The following is a 16,831-nucleotide window of genomic DNA, read 5'->3' as shown; positions in this document are numbered from 1 at the left end:
AAAAATGGAAATCTGCGTATGTAAAACTGCAAATATAATATGTATAGTTGAATGAAATGAAAGCAGGTATTACTTCATTGTTTTTTAGCACAAATATATATAAATTATATTGTATGGATTCCAATTCATAGAAGTTCTATCTGCAAGGGTATATAAACTTCGGCGTGCTGAAGTTAGCTTCCTTTCTTGTTTTTTATTTAAAATATATCAGAATGCTATGCATATCTTATAGATTCTAAATGCATAGGAAAGTATGTATTAATGTTTTTATATCTTCCGTCTTATTTTATTTTGAATTTGGTCGAAAACGAATTTTTGAATGACCCATTGCAAACTGCAAGGATATACAAGCTTCGGCGTCCCGATGTTATCGTTATTTGTTAGTTTATAATAAAAAATTTTTTTCAAAATTCGAACGACATATCATTGCCGGATAGATATGCGATTGAAATTAGTATGCTAACATCTTTCCGAGGATTATTATATCTTATTTCAGCTCAATTGCGACACTATCATTGATTACTTTTGCCGGAACAACATTATTTGTGATGAATAGTTCTGCTGAACGGGCATAATCACTGAACGTGATGCATCGAAACTTTCAGTACAATCGGAATAAAAGGATTTCTTCGTACTTGGTGGAAAGTTGCGGCCTTGTGATTATTGCAAAACTAACAATAAGTTTTAAATGGAAAAAATATATGATCATTTTATTTATTAAAAAAATTAAGCAAATCCATGGTCAACTCATGTCGCACTGTTTATACAGTTATCAACGATTAAGACTGGTGGCATTTTAAAAAACACGTATTCGTATTAAGCTGTATTCCTTGAATATAAACGTTGTTTTTTTTACGTTCATAAGGATTTTGCACAACAAATTATCCATCAATGATGATTAAGATGTTTTAATGATCACAGCCACTTTGTGCCATATTTGATAAATATCATTGTTTGCATTCTATACATCAGTTAAGGGATTTTGTGTTTGAATGTTCTAATTACCTTTTAAAAGTTATCACCCGTAAAATAAAACACATCCATCTCAGATATCACTAAAATTTTGCAAACTCTCAGTTTATTTCCGTTTTTTTTTTCTCATTTCTCTATAATGTTGCTCCTTCGTTTCCATTTTGCCTGCCTGTTTTGAGAACAATTTTTTCTTGTATGATCTCTTCACACAGTCAATTTTGTTTTGTTGTACAATACATAAAAAGAAATATGCGTGTATGTATGTTGCATCTAGTATTATACGCTCATAATTATGCAAATATATAGTTTTATAGGTGTTAAGTATAAAGTAAGCATGATTTTACTAACTTTAGTGTATTCCCGCCCTCCATCGCCTTTGGTTAGAGCGAGATGGATAATATATTTTCAGATATAGCATGATTTTGGGTAAGGGGATATTGATGTGTTATGACTTCGGGAGTTGGTGCAAGATATTGTGATGTTAGGGATAGGGGTGGTCGAGCTGTGGCTCACTAAAATTCTAAACCGTTTGGGGTAGAGATAGTTAACGTATGTATGTATGTATGTAACTTTCGACATACACTTATTCCATATCTATTTTTGTACACTAACGAAATATACAAATCAACAAATGCATACAAAAAAAAAACTCAACGACCTGATTAGGATCGTAACTCAAAGTTCTCTATGTACATCGAGTGGGTGAGGCTGGGCCCGAAAGTGTAGGAAGGACAATAATGAGAGAGTAAGAGAAATAGAGAGAGACAAACAAGGGGAAAGAGAGATAGAGAGATTAAAGTTGAGGCATCGTGAAGATAGTTAAATAGAGAGAGAGAGAGAGAGAAAAAAAATGATTCGATTTTTCTTGTTTTATTTTTGTATTTCTTTTGATGTTGCGACACTCGAAGTGCTGGCAAAAATCTAGCCTAGTCGCTATACATATATATGTAGCATATGTTTATTATATATATATAGATATATAACTAGAAGAGGGCGCTCGGCCGCTCAAACTATCAACAAGTTCTCTAACATTAGCTCAAAAAAATGATATTGATTTAATGAATTAATAATATTAAAGAAACCCAATATAATAATTATACATCACTCGATTTGGGATCTGGGGACTGAGAATTGTGTGGGGGAGTGTGTATGTGCGACTGGGTGTGGGATGGAGGTACTGGTGGGTTGATGAGTGGTTGTTCCGAAAGGGACAATTGGTAAAATGCTTAGACATATAAATAGGCTCTCCTAATGTTAGTATGTAATAATCACATTGACTGCCGCCACTGCCTTTTTGCTGCCTGGTGCTCCTATCCGCTGCCATTGGTGCCGCTGGTGATGCTCGGTATGCTTCTGACTACATGTGATGCCACTGAGTCACCGGCACATTGGTGTTGTCATTTAGTCGGGCAATCTCTTCATGTAGGCCATGGCTTAGCCATTGCAGGTAGATCCTACTATATGCTGCCTGGCAGAGTCTTAGCGGATTGCCGCGCCGTAGACCCTGATCTGTCTCCCCGTACTCGTCCAAATACGGCGGCTGCACATAGCATCCCTTGCCGCGGCCGAGGTAAACAACCTGACAGTCGCGGATGCGCAAAAATATCCCCACCTCGGCGCCACAGTCATAGGCGTGATGGGTGCAGGCACCCACCGTCATCATGCCAAGCTCCGGCTGACAGCAGTACGACTGGCCGCACAGGATGGTGCCGCAAATCAGACACATGGTCGGAGTCTTCATCTCCTCGCGCTCATTGTTGGGACAGAATATATCCGAAACGCTGTTGATCAGATCGCTGTAGTCGTCGAACAGTGGCTTTAAGCGCGGCAGCGGACGCAGACAGGGAATAATCTCCAAGCCAGGGCCACTATCTGGCTGGCAGCGGTGCTCCACCTCCCTGGCAATTTCCGGGTGCGAGGCAAACGAGTTCATCATTGTGGCATAGACCGTCTCCATATCAAAATACACGCCCAGCTGCGAATCTAGGCCCAAGTACTGGCACATCAGGTCGAAGCGATCCGGCTGATCCGTGGGGAACGTGTCCGGATAGTCCACATCGGTGAGACAGCGATAGAACAGGCTGCAGCAACGCAGAAAGGAGCTCATTTGACGCTGCACATATTCGAGAAGCAGGGCTAAAGTATGCTGGTCGCAGGGTATTACCACCGTCTGCTCCTTTTCCTGCGGCTGTGGCTCCTCCTTCTCTTGCTGCTTGCGCTCATCGTCCAGCTGCTGTTGCTGTTTGCGCTGAAGCACTCTGGCCGGTATATTGTAGCGGCGATAGAATGCCACCATGTTTTCCTGAATTTTAGGTGGTAACAGTTCAACGTACGCCAGTTGCGAGAGCTCTAAATATGGCGTCTCGTTCGTCCGCTTCGCCTGCTCCTTCTCAACATCAAAGCAGATAACCGCCTTAGTCAGATGCGCCAGGAACATGGTCTGCAAAATGTAGAAGTCGAACATGCTGCCGCTGGGTATGATGGTTTGAGACGCTGCAAAATGTTGACAAAAGAACGTAAGATTTTTATTGTACTAAAAAAAAAAGGCCAAAAACTCACCTTTCTCGGTGGCAATAAGGTTCAGCACGCCGAACTGCAACTGCACAAGCGTGCGAAAGCAGTCCCACTCCAGCACACTGCTTCCCTTTTGGTTAAAAACAGTGTCCAGCAGACGGGCTGCCCACAACGCTTGGACACGCGGCACCGGACGGTGCACATCGCTTGTGCTATCAACAGCCGAGGAGAGCGCACAGGCTCTTACCAAATTGGTGACACAGCTCTGATGGCGCATGGGCAACTCGGCCTTCAGCGGCTTTTGGATTTCGAACAGGTAGATCTCCAGGGCCTGCAGCGTGTAGCTGCACGTGTCCCATAACTGAGGGACCGCCTCCAAGCTGGTGGCGTCGGTCTCCAGGTTATCGAAATTCGTTGAAGAAGAAGTGGGAGCCTTGTAGTTATGCGACTCACTATGCACGGCGTTACGCAAGGCCTTCCCAAAGGAGGACATCACGTCGGCATAGTTTCCCGAGAGCTGAGGAGGCTCCTGGATCAGCTGAACACTTTGCTCAAACTGGGCCATGTCGCCGACCACCCCAGATTTGCGCAGAATATTGGTCACGGTCGGCAGTAGCCATATGAAGGCGTTGGCCCCAGCCAATTCGCTGGCCAGCGTGCGCATGATCTCAACGAAGCTGTCCAATGGCAGAAAGCCCTCTGATGTTGGCACGACTGATGAGAAAGCAGGCAAAGGCTCGCTGACAGGAAGCACAGTGTTGCTAAGAGTCCTACAATACGGACAGTGGAACTCTGTGTTGTCTTGCAGACTAAGGGGCACCCGATTGCGCTGCGGGCGTCGTAGCTCCTTTACCGCCTCGTTGCTGTAGTACTCTTGCCAGCAGCTGTAGTGCATCACGTGGCCGCAGCAGCTCATGTGCAGCGCACTGCGGCCTTGATTCTCACTCGGTTTGGAAAAGATCACCCGCGAGGTCTGTACGAACGCGAAGCTAACCAGGGGAGGACCACTACGGGTGATGGCACAGTTCTCAAAGCACAGGATGCACTTGAATGCGGTTTCGCTGACTTGATAGCTCCTGCGATCTGGTCCCAAGCAGGACACGTTCGGCTTTAGGGCCACGGCGCCCTGCTCCTCCTCGTCGGTTGAAATATTCTCCCATTCCATTGCCGCAGTACTTCCACCCTCCAGATCCTGATCCTGATCCTGATCCTGATCCTGGCCCGATTCCGTGTCATCAGTGGTGGCGAACATTTCAGCATTTTTTTTCATGAACGACTTCTGGGCGTTCTTCATCTGGGCCATGATCTTTGCTCGCCGTTCGGCCGCTAATCGAGCGCGTGCCTCCTTCTCCTGGCGCGCCTGTTCCTCTGAGCTTAACGGTTGCTCATCCCCTGCAGACTGTTGTGAACCACTTGGCCCGGCTCCACTGGGCGCCTGCTTGGCTTGCAGCTCCTTATACCGCTTGATGGTCCACAGAACAAAATCGCGATGGGCCTCCAACTGCCGGGGAGAGAGAATCGAGACAGCAATATCAGTAACTACTCACGTAAGCCGAAGACCTACTTACCCTTGGGCAGCGAGCCAGCTCATCTAACTTCTCCAGTATTCCATACTTCTGGGAACGTTCGTAAAAGCTCAGGAAGGGATAGTGCTCGCTAAGCTCTTCTTGTATGGCGAAGCCCAGCAGGTGAAGAATCTGAAAAACATTGCACAAGAGAGAAGGCTCTGAAATAAATAAAATAAAAAAAATAAAACATGATAAATCTACCTTTTGAAGATGGGATTCTGTAAAGGAGCGGCTGTGAGCATCCAAAGCACGATCCATTATTAAGGTGCATATGCTAAGAAACACATTGCATTGCAGAATGTTGGCCATGGATCTGGGAATATTAATAATTCAATGAGTACATATACATGAAACACATTTTCTCCAAGGAGACTTACGTGAAAGCAGGCGCCAGCTGGGGCAGCATCGGTGGGGGACAACAGACAAGCTCCTTTTTGGACTTGCGGCGCTCCCGTTGCAATTCCTCGGCCTTGGACTTGTCTTCCTTGGTGTAGTGGTAGAAATAAACATTGAACTCATCAAACAGATGCTCCTTCAGCTCGTACACTCCCTTGCCATCGACGCCCACCGGCTTCTTGAACGATGCCACGGTGTTGATCACATCCTCAAAGATATTGTCACTATTCCCACTGTTACCGTCCGGCAGGGCACGACTTAGTTCTGAATGGGAGTAAGACTTGGTGCACAGCAGCTGGATGATCTCCTTGCGCAGCCGATCCTCCTCAGTAACAAGCGATACCCCAGGCATCCAACGCTCGCCAATGATCACAATAAGCAGTTCCAGAAACTCGTCGATCATAGACAACTGTCGCATGAACTCCTCGTCTTCAGTCGCTTTCGCGATCATAGTCTCGTAATTCGCCTGCGCCCAATAGATCAGATTGAACTTGTTCAGCACATGGATCAGGAACTCATTGCTTTCCATGAGAGAGGCGCCAATCTGTAGGCAAACAATATCCCTATCTAGCATCTCTACCCGACAGCGCACGTTGCGGTAGAAGTAAAGTTGGTGAAGTAGCGAGTAGCCATTGCGACGCCACATGCCCGCGGTCACTTGAGCAATCATGGCGTGGGTGCACAGAACCGGCTCGATTATCTCCCTCGGGGTGAGCTTAATGTTCAGCCCCTCGGTTTCAGTTTGGAGGCTGTCATACGTCATATCGTGGGCACCCAAATGCAGATAGATCCCAGAATAGAAGCGGGATAACGGCAAGTGGATAGAAACTGGCTTCGACGAGACATCGTACATACGGCAGTTGGCCACATGACCGGCCACGCTCTTCGCCTCCGTCTTCTCGCCGCCTACGATGAAACTGTTGCCCACCAGGGCCCGCACTGTCATCTTATACAGCTTCCGCAGCAACTTAACATCGCTGGCAGCCCACTCGATCACCTGAGAAATAGTCGTCGCTAGCTTAATGTGCAAGTTGAAGGCGCACTCCCATTCGGGCTCGTAGTCCATATGTTGACCTGTCTGCCTTGTTATCGACTCCATTCCCTGCATCACGTTTAAAACGCGCATCAGAGCACGACAGCCTGTTTGTTGCGAGAAAATTATAGCAATTAAAAACAACATTCTGGATCAGATTATATATGTAGGTAAGCCCCACCTTCGAGAAATCCGTTCCTCAGATCATTGCTGAGAACCTCCGGCTTGAGGCTGAGAAGATATCGAAGGTCGTACAGGATATAGTTGGCCCGCTTGAAGAAGGTCAGGCTGGCCGTGTTCTTGCTAAAGTGCAGTGTCCGATTCTGAATAAACTTCTCAATGGCCACGTGATAGAACGTGTGCAGCAGCTTGTCGAATATGCCCTCCTGGGCGATTAGGTGATGGGCGATGCTGGGCACCGTGAACAGCTGTACGCTGAGAGAGACGATCGAAAAGGCGTGGTCGTGGTCGTCACTTATAAAGTCCTCCACGATAGTGGCGTAGCGGCGCGAGAATTCCTGGGCTAGCACCATCTTGTTATCGTACTCCATTAGCATGCCGGAGATAAGCAGGCGATGCCAACAGGTACGGGCCGTCTTCCACAGCTTGACATCGTACTCGAGGATATGTCGGATGCAGAAGGCCTCCTGTTTGCGCTGCACCAGTCCGGCAAACGTCTTCCGGAAAAGATAGTGGCACACGAGAAACTCCTGGAACCAGCCAAGCAACTGCAGAGCAAACTGCTGGTAGGCCACCGCTGTGGTGTGCAGCACGGAAGTCCGAAGCGACTGGCTGTTGCGCTGATTCGACAACAAGTTGTTTGACGGTATCATCTGCTTCTCGATGGCCGTCTTCAGGTCGTTGCACTCCTACAAAAATATTTAAAGGTATTAAATTCCTATGCCCGGGGAGCTGGTCAATAGTAGCCATACCTTAAAGGTATCGCACTTGACCACCGCTCTTCCCTCGCGATCGATTGTAGCGACAATTTCCATGGCATCCTTGTGTCCGCACTTCGCAATCTTGGTGAGCGTTTGGATCACCTGGTCGAAGGTATGCGATTCGTCATTATAAAGCACCGTGCAGAATTGTGCTCCATCGCCATCCAAACACTGCAGACTTCCGTTCGGTTCGATTTCCAAGTAGTTAACGCAGAACGAGAGGATCGCACCAAAACAAATTACCGCCCGCTCAAGGACCGCTTCAGTAATGATCTTGCTCTCTAGCGGATTCTTTCGATTAGCCTAAAAAATAATTGCGGAGAAACTTGGCGTTATTAGAGAGCTTGTAAGTATACTTTAGCAATTTAAAAACAGAACCGGCGCTTTGTTTCACCCTATTGTGAGCAGCCACAATACCTGATGCTCTTAATTAATAAACTAGCTTTTAGTTTTCTCTAACTGTTAGCTTTACATAAATAAATCAAGGCAGCAATTGTTGCATGCAGTTTTAATTCAAGTTTTCTCAGTTCATTTCTTACTGTTTTTGTTGTAGTGGCACGGTTTACCCCCGTGGCACATTCAAATAACGAAAATGAGGTGTGCCCGAGGCGGATTTTTGCTCTTATTGAACTCATTTAATAGCTTTAGGCCCATAAACTGGTAGCCCAGCCTCAAAATCAAATATTTTGCTTTGCTGGATAAATGTACCTGATTCGAATGAAATATTAAACAATGTACACTGTCTTGCTGTATTTAACTATGCAGACAAGGACACAAGAGACACAACGGAGGCTGAGCAAAATAATAGTTTGAAATATGAAAAACACGTAAAAAAAATAGAATAAGTTTTCAATAAAGATGCGATGTATTCTGGCAAGAATTTAGCTTAAAACCGAAACGAAAATCCAAAGCATGACCGTTCGGAAAGAACATAACCAAATAATTTCCGAAATTAGAAAAATTACGTTACTCCCAATAGAGGTACGTTAATGAGCCGCCTTTTGGACTACCTGCTTAACCCATGCAACAGAAATTGGACCCAGGTCAAGGCCCACTAGATTCAACACGTTTGGACGGAGCATATATACCATATTAGTCACTTTCTACGGCAATCCATAGAGAGCTGTGGCATTATTCTGGTCCCCTGCAACATTTGGACATTTGGAGTCCACGGTTCAATGATGTACTAACCAGATGCAGCTGACAGTAGTGATCCTTCTTCCAGGCTTCGTCATCGCCACAGTCGCAGCAGCCACCGCCGCCCGAGGTGGACATCTTGTATTTGTGGAAGCGGTGCGCAGACCGCTTAAAGCAGTTAACACAAAGCACGCAGGTGGGATCGACGCCGCACTCGCGGCAACTGTAGGTGGGCTCCCCGTTTTTGAAGACCTTGCCACAGACAGTGGCCGTGTTTCCCTCTAGTCGGAGCTTCTCCAGAGCCGTGACGGGATTGTCACCCATTATGAACTCCACTACCACATCGATTATCTCCTCTTTGGCGAGTGCCTCCTTAAACATGCATTTGACTGAAAGAGAGTCTGGTCAGTTGAACTCAAATTATGTTTTAATATTATGTATTTTAGACTTCAATCAAAAGTTCTCTACTGGGTGAAATGCGTATTTCAAATATGGTTGCTGTAATGATCTATCCAGACTTACTGGAACCACGAGATATATGCGCGCCCACCATGGCGAGCGTCCTCATCATCGCAACACTCCAGTTAGAAACATTGTCGTCATGGAAAATACACTCATGCCTTCGATGGCCCGCATCAGGAGCATTTCCTTCTCCACCTTTTGGTTAATGGGTTATGGTTAGTATGGGATTATTAGGATGGGTTTTGGGTAAGGTTGGTGATGGTGGTGTTAGATGTTACATGACTGGGAATGCAGCCCTAACAACAACGGACTTCTGAAGTCTTCTCTTTACCAGTCTGTCATCCCATGACAGTAATTCTAATTTTATACTTACGAGTTAGTGCAGTTGAATCTGGAATAAAAATAAAAAAGTGTTATTAAATCATTGAATAACAAGAAAATTCAGGCCTTGCGGGAAGTATTAACTTTGGTAAGATATATTTTAGGATTGACTAATTCAAATGTTCATATTCTATATAGCTGGAATATTTATTTATTTGTTTACTTGTAAAAACTAACGAGAAAGGAAGCTAACTCCGACACGACAAAGTTTGAATACCATTGCACTTTACAATTTTATCATTAAGAGTCTTTTTATCTAAACGTGTAGGTAAAATTGAAGAACGACAAATAACATTTTAGGTTTCGAGAAAAATGCTGTAAAAGCTTAGGCACACATCACAATTTATAATTATATACTATATTAATTTTGTTAGCGCCATCCCATTGGTTAAATGAAGTCTAGGCAGGTTAACACCTCTAATGATCGAGAGTTTAATAATAAAATGACTGACTCATGCGGAGGACATTGTTGTCATTTGTATAGTTTCGTCATTGCCGCTTTGGTTAAATGTCTTTAAATGGGTAGCATTATGATCTTGAGTGCCACCAACATAAGTACATAAATATTCACATAAATATGTACATACATATGTACATATGTACGCATTGAGGTTTGGCGACAACATAAGGCGAAAAGAAACCTAACGAAACGGGTTTTCGCCACCGAATCGAATCAAAACGCGATAAATGAGTTTCAAATTCAAAACAAATGCAAATACAAAACTCAAATTACAATAAATGCAGTTCAAGGTCGCAATAATCGCTGAACTTTAAGAAACACGGTAAAGAGAGAGAGCGATAGAGAGAGCGCATGCATTTCTTTCATTATAATCTATAATCAGCGCAAATCTGACGCCGCTTCAAGGGCACTCAATAAATAAAATATACTATGTATTAACAAAAAAGTCAATAGTAAACTCTCCTGGCATTATGTAAATGTGATCAAGAGTCTGCTTATCATATACATATTTCCCCTTAGAGCCAGTAGTGACAATATGAATGTACGTATTTACATACATACTAATGCTTCATTCAAATAGCTTCAAAACTAATTGAATAACTTCCATAGGAACGATCAAATATGGGTAGATCAAAAACCAGAACTCTCGAATAAGTGCCAGTGAAGAGAGCGCGATTTTCAGTGTCATCAGAATAAGTTTCTTGCATTTGGGAATTGAAATGAATGGTAGATAAAAGATTAGTAGATTATTAAAGATTCTTTGGCTAGATCGAATCGTTTATTATTAACTATATACACTATATATGTATATAGGATTAGAGATAACATTGGTAATAAATAATATAAGAGCTAAGTTTCTTACATTTAAAAAGGTAACATTAAATAGTGCGTTCTCTAACCTAATCTATGTATATCTGCCGTTACAAGTACATATTTGTATAAATGCATATAAAACATCCAACTGAGGCGTAATAGACTGGAACAAAGGGGGTGAAAAAAATAAATAAATGAAAAACACAGAGCTGAACAGAAGAGAAGTAAATCGACCTGAAATGCACTACACAAAAACTGAACAGAGCTGACGAGGGGGAAGAAATTCAACGGAGGCCAGCTCATCGCCTTATGAATCACATTGAACGCCTCATTTTGAAGGAGCAACTCACGTCATTTTTACAGTCAAGATCAAAACTATATGGACGTGACACTGGCATGCACTAATCTTCTCTTAAGAACCAGGAATCAGACATGAAGTGTGCTTATTTCTTTATTTATTATACACACAATAAAAAATATTTAGAAAAATATTTATTAACGATATATCACAAATATAATATATATATGTAAATCCATAACATGTATCGAAAATAACAATGTATACCTGAAAATATTTTCAGTTAGCTACTATTCTTAATTTACAAAGGGATATTGATTTGAAAAGGTATCATATTACATTACTATAGATTATCGTTCTCGATTTTAAATATTTAATTCAAGTTAATTATAAATATTTTTCCCAAAATGTTTTTTTTTTTGTGTTGGCATGAGCATGCTTGTTATATATATTTTTCGAAAATTTCCCAGTACATCCTGTAGGTGTTACAGTTTATTTCGACATTCACCCAAAAACAAGAGCATTAATAACCGCAGCTGTCGGAAATTTAAAGGCGCCCCGAAAAAATGAAATATATAAAAAAAGAGCAACCAGAGATCGATGGCGATCATTACAAAGAGACTTTCTTTGCTGAAAAGGTTAGGTGGGGATACTTTTATACAAATCATTCGATAAATACATACAGGTGCAGCTACACCCGTTTGCCTAATTGTGTCAGCTGTGTTTCTTTGCGCCTGAAAGGAACGAAAGCGAAAAGAAAAATACGTACATGCATAAGTATAAACAAAACATGCCAAATACCAGACAGATAATCAGAGGTAAAGGCCATTCTTACACTATGTAAAATACGGTTTCGCTTTTTAAATATAATAGGTGGATGGGGAGCATGTATGTACCTCAAATTCGTGGATAAAAGGTCGACAAAAATTGATTGAAAAAGCAAAATAGTCACATCGATAAAGTAGGTTTCTCATTCCGACTTCTGCTAGTTTTTGGTAAAATTATAATATCCCACTTGGAAAGTATAAAAACTTGAAACTTCAGTGAATTAGGCAAACGAAAATGAACGATATGTGCACCCTAAATAAACTACAAATTTATATTTGAGAGCAAATTCAGATAAGAATGAAAAAAGTGAATAGTTGTCAATGCAACGATAAAGTCATAAAGCACATTTTGATAAGTAAAATAAATCTGCATTAATAAGCTTCCTTCCCTTAACTCTCTACCTTAAGTCCAACAAAGTCTAATGTTTCCCTTTCTGTTCCTATCTCATCCCATGTGTACATCCGTCCTTGTCTTTCAGCACTTATCGGCGACCAATTAGACAGCAGACAAAAATCAGTGGAGAGGCTATAAATGAGCAGCTAAAGATACTGCGGTAACCATGACTTCCACATATTTGACCTGATAAGAGCGAAGTGCCCTGAAAAGGGTAAAAGCCCGATCAGCAGAAGTGTAAATTGGAATTGATGCAGTCCTACAAATTTCAAGAACTTAACTGCGTCACGTTTATTGACATTGTTTAAGTGTAACACTATATCTCCCGTATTGCAATTGTTCAATTTAGAACCAATATGTATACATACATACATATATGTATAAAGGAAACGTATCGTTTTATGGTAATTAAATAAGTTTGCCTCCAATGAACACCCCACTTGATTATATTTCTCTAAACAAACCCTAAAATGGATTTAGTTTAAAAAGACATTTCGTCTATAACTATCTGCCAGCCCCCAACGTCATATATTAAATCAATATGTTATCAAGAGTCTAAACACGGAGTCATGTTTTCCTAGATTCTCCTAATTTGTGAGTGTTCCAACACTAGGATAAAATAAGTTTCTAGAGGAATGTGTTGCAAACGAGTTTGTTTATTTGATTTATTTGTTGCTATGCCAGGCATTTGCTTTTACTTGTCTGGTGTATGTGTGCGCGAAAGGTGAGACAGGTAGAAAATCGAGAAGGTGGACAGGTGGGTTGGAGGCCTTGGGAGGCCGTGGGAGGGAGATTTGAAGAGGCAATTGAAAGGAAAAACTTGGCGCTGCAAAACACGGTGCGGTGCAAAAGCAAATAGTCACGGAAATGCAAAATAAACAAAAACGACGACATCAACGAAAGCGTGCAATTGTTCAATGACAATAAACAAAAGCCGAAAACAGAAGGAAAAGATTCAACAAACAACACACCTCGGAATAATTATAATTCAAGAGATTTTTAATAGGATTTAACAACATTTCACACCCCCATCATGTGTGCATTTTATCTTTCCTTATACATTTTAACTTAAAAGTTCTCGCATAGCACTCAAATTAGTTATAGTCTCTAGTTTATTCAATATTAACTACTCTCGCAAGCTAAATGACGAATGTGAAATTTTGTTCCATCATATTTTGTATTATTTCTTTTAAAATTTATATGTGATAAATAATGCATAGGATGATTATAAAGTGTTTTTATAACAAAATTGAAAAAGAATACAAATATTTTTAAGCAAAGTTGAATTTTACTTATATATGGAATATATGGGATTTAAAAAATTAAAAGTCAATACACAACGTCTCTCATTAAGAGCATACATAAATCAAAACAAAATGTTAGTAGGGAAACTTTAGTATATGTTTGGCTTAATAAATATTTCAATCAAGTCTAAGAGGCTCTGTTAACATTTAAATGGGTAAGGCTCCCATATAACAAGGTTGAAAGTGGTCATAAAATCCTACTCATTAAAGGACGCAGTATTATAAAAGCTTAAAGTATCAAGGCTGTTTTCAAGCCCGACCGCAAGGCAAGAACTCTTATCTACCACAGATCAAGGCAAATAGCATTATGCATTTACGACCTTGAAATGCGGCGTTTAAACTTGTTTTCAGTTATCTTTATGCAAAATTCTTTATGTCGAATCCGATAACAAATTGGAATAGGGTAAGAAAAGACATTTAAGAAGTTTCGTTTATAATTATTCAAATCATCGGGGTGCATGTCATATTTTGCGTTCAAATATGAAACACATCCGAGAATATAATTATATATATAAGCAGTCGAATTGCACTAAAACAAAAGATTTGTTTTTGAGATATTGAATGTCGTTGAATTTTGTTTTTCAGTGGCATTCTTAATACAAAGTTTAATAAATAGTTGAACTCGATCGAGGACCACCTGAGAGATATTGTTCGTCGGCTCAAAAGAAAAAATACATAATGAAAAAAGCATCGGTAGTCTCCTCTTCCCAGACTCATTCCAGGGATCTATTCCCCATCCATGTTCTTAAGTTTACAGACTATAATAATTAAGGAACACAAAAATATGCTAATAAATTATTACATAGGGTGCTTTGCTAATTGATTGGTATACTTAGTATACTTATAGAAAGATGCAACAAATTATTATTACCGTTTCATAGTTGTTTAACTATTTTATTTATTTAATCTAGCGCATCTACCTAAGCAATCGATTTATTTTGATAAGCCATATCTGTTCAATCAGCTGTTATCGGATGGTGGATGTGCTTTGTGAAAATCTGACATTAGAAATTAAGCAACAGTTCCAACTGTTCCACGTAGAAGGACGGTATAAAGTGATATATGATATGTATTGAATTAACCCCAAATGCATTTTTCAGTGCCACACAAAAGAAGTTTATACTGTAATAACTCTTATCCAATTCTGTCTTATCATCCAAAAAAAATTATTTGATGTAATGTGAATCTTGTGTGAAATCTGTTTAGTTCAAACTCAAATATACTTTTAAGGTCGGAATTGTCACCATTTACCTGGTAAATACATTTATTTTAAAATCAATTAAGCCCATATATTTTATAAGATATATGATTCACTTTAAATAAAAATATTGTGCAAATAAGATTCAATTTGATGTAGAAAAATGACATTTACTTTTGATTTCTTCAAACTTCTATATTGTGAAAGTGAAAACTGGGTCACGCACATACATATGTAAGACACAGAAACAAGACACAGATTGAGACAACCAACTTCCGCAAAGCAAACATTACTAGATTTGTCCCATTCAAGTAACTATAGATTTGTCTGACATCTCTGCATAACAGTTTTTATGATCATTTCGAAAACTTACTTTCTATACGTTATGTATATTGAACTAACGTAGTCGTTTTTAATAACGTGAAAAGGAACACGAGGGGTTTGACTGTGCTCACCTGTTTTCAAAATATTCTGATAGTCGAAGAACTTGGGCGCCTCCTTCTTGAAGAATTCGATGAAATCTTTGCGTGTTAGAGTGCCCGCTTGGAGCTTAAGGCGCCACTCCTTAAGTGGGGAACTGCATTCGGCAGGGGGCGCCACCACGACGTCTTCCATGTCGTAGCGATCCATCTCGCGCTCTCGCTGACGCTCCTCTTGTCGGTATCGCTATCTCTATCCCCCTTTCGACGTTGTTCTTTGGTTGTGCTTTGTTTCCTTTTGTTGCTGCGCTGCTTCCTTCTGCGCTGCCGCCTCTTCCTTTTCCTCGATAATGTTCGTATGGACGAGTTTATGGCTCGCTGTCTCTTTCTGGCCCGCGCGTGGGTGGCTTTGTCTGTGCTTGTTCCGCTGTTTCCGCCAACTAAACTAACTAAAAACAAAATACGTAAATAAGGTGAAACTGAATAAGATATAAAAAAAAAACACATTCCCCCATTTGCGCTGTGACTAGTGGACTCTACACCTCCAACTCCCGCCCCCTCTCTTTCATTTGATGGTTTATTTTGTACAAAAATGTTAAATTTATTTAAGCTCCTTACATATATATACACACACACACTCACACTACTAAGCACGCGTCTTACTTGTAATATTTTCTGTTTACTACGGTTTGAAAAAAAATTAAAAACTGACAAGTCAAGCAAATGCGACTGGAATCGCGATTTTTCCTTATTTTTGTGTATTTTAGTGCGCAATTTGCAGAGTACAACTGTTGCTTTTGGCAAAATGCAATTTGTCTGTGTATCTAAGTTGTGTCGTTGTTTTTGTCTTTAGTTTTTTGGTAGCAAAACAAAAACAAAACGCACGCGAACTGTTTGCCACGACCCATGGGAGCGAGGGAGATGGCGCAAGGCAGAGCAAACAAGAAAGCGCATGACAAAAAAAAGAAAAAAAAAAAAAACAACGCACACACACATGTATAACTGTATGCACCCAACAAGATTTTCATTTTTATTTTTATAATATACTTTTGTTAGCCTATTGTCTTGTTGCGTTTTTCTGCATGTACTAATATCATTCGCCTTTTTCTTTTTTGGTCGCGAACCCGAACACTACACACTAACGCACTCGACACGCACACACACACACACACACACACACCAATTGGGCAGCTGACGAAATAGATTGAGCAACACTGAACACATTCGCACACTCGTCCAACTACATTGCGCGTGTCGTCGCCTTTTACTTATCCATTATTACACGTACTTTATATATTTGACCGTGCGATGCACTTGTATATCACGTTTGTCTTGTTAGTTATATTATTTATACTAAGCAGACACGTCTGTCCTGCAATTTCATAATCAGTGTGACCGCGTCAAAAACGACTAAAAATACCACTGACAAAAGAATATTACACAACGCAATTTCAAAAAAATACGATACAACCAACAAATACCAAGAATTTTCAGATATAGATATTATTTTATTACGGGTGTTCTCAATGCGACTGTCGCGACTTATACCGCCTTTCCACACAGTCCAACTCCGATTCCCACAGAGCACCATCCGTTAAAAGCTGATTGAACAGCCGTGGCTCATCAAGGAATTTATGTATGGATTCTGACAGACTAAAATGGAATATGTAACAATTATTTTGTGTGTTGCACACCAGCAAAATCTCAGGTCGGG

The 16,831-nt window shown here is 40.9% G+C and overlaps 1 protein-coding gene across 2 annotated transcripts; it reads right to left on the bottom strand.

Annotated features, from left to right (window-relative positions):
* Nucleotides 1–1,045: 1,045 nt before the first annotated feature.
* Ubr1 (Ubr1 ubiquitin ligase) lies at nucleotides 1,046–16,786 on the bottom strand. Of its 2 annotated transcripts, XM_020962984.2 has the most exons (12): nucleotides 16,406–16,786; nucleotides 15,154–15,566; nucleotides 9,397–9,414; nucleotides 9,084–9,218; nucleotides 8,616–8,950; nucleotides 7,416–7,727; nucleotides 6,665–7,352; nucleotides 5,432–6,590; nucleotides 5,256–5,367; nucleotides 5,055–5,183; nucleotides 3,532–4,987; nucleotides 1,046–3,465 (listed from the first exon to the last, which is right to left on the bottom strand). In XM_020962984.2, exons 2-12 carry the CDS (start codon nucleotides 15,326–15,328, stop codon nucleotides 2,330–2,332), a joined length of 5,655 nt encoding a protein of 1,884 aa, XP_020818643.2. In that variant the 5' UTR covers nucleotides 15,329–15,566; nucleotides 16,406–16,786; the 3' UTR covers nucleotides 1,046–2,329. The 2 variants fall into 2 exon arrangements, with proteins under 2 accessions (XP_020818643.2, XP_086692806.1); XM_086836680.1 differs by lacking the exon at nucleotides 9,084–9,218.
* Between the last annotated feature and the right edge of the window lie 45 nt (nucleotides 16,787–16,831).

This window comes from Drosophila serrata, unplaced genomic scaffold (genome assembly GCF_035046125.1).
Source record: "Drosophila serrata isolate PLE 108 unplaced genomic scaffold, ASM3504612v1 contig_293, whole genome shotgun sequence".
Classification (NCBI taxonomy): domain Eukaryota; kingdom Metazoa; phylum Arthropoda; class Insecta; order Diptera; family Drosophilidae; genus Drosophila; species Drosophila serrata.
The sequence above is the reverse complement of the archived record's forward strand: the minus strand, read 5'-3'. Positions and strand labels throughout refer to the sequence as shown.

Excerpts from the sequence above, each read along its gene's own strand:
- Ubr1 (XM_020962984.2), bottom strand. The coding sequence starts at position 15,328 with ATGGATCGCTACGACATGGAAGACGTCGTGGTGGCGCCCCCTGCCGAA. Across the intron at positions 5,184-5,255 it reads CAGAATCCCATCTTCAAAAG|ATTCTTCACCTGCTGGGCTT; the intron begins GTAGATTTATCA and ends AATGTTTTTCAG. Across the intron at positions 4,988-5,054 it reads AGCTGGCTCGCTGCCCAAGG|TTGGAGGCCCATCGCGATTT; the intron begins GTAAGTAGGTCT and ends TCTCCCCGGCAG.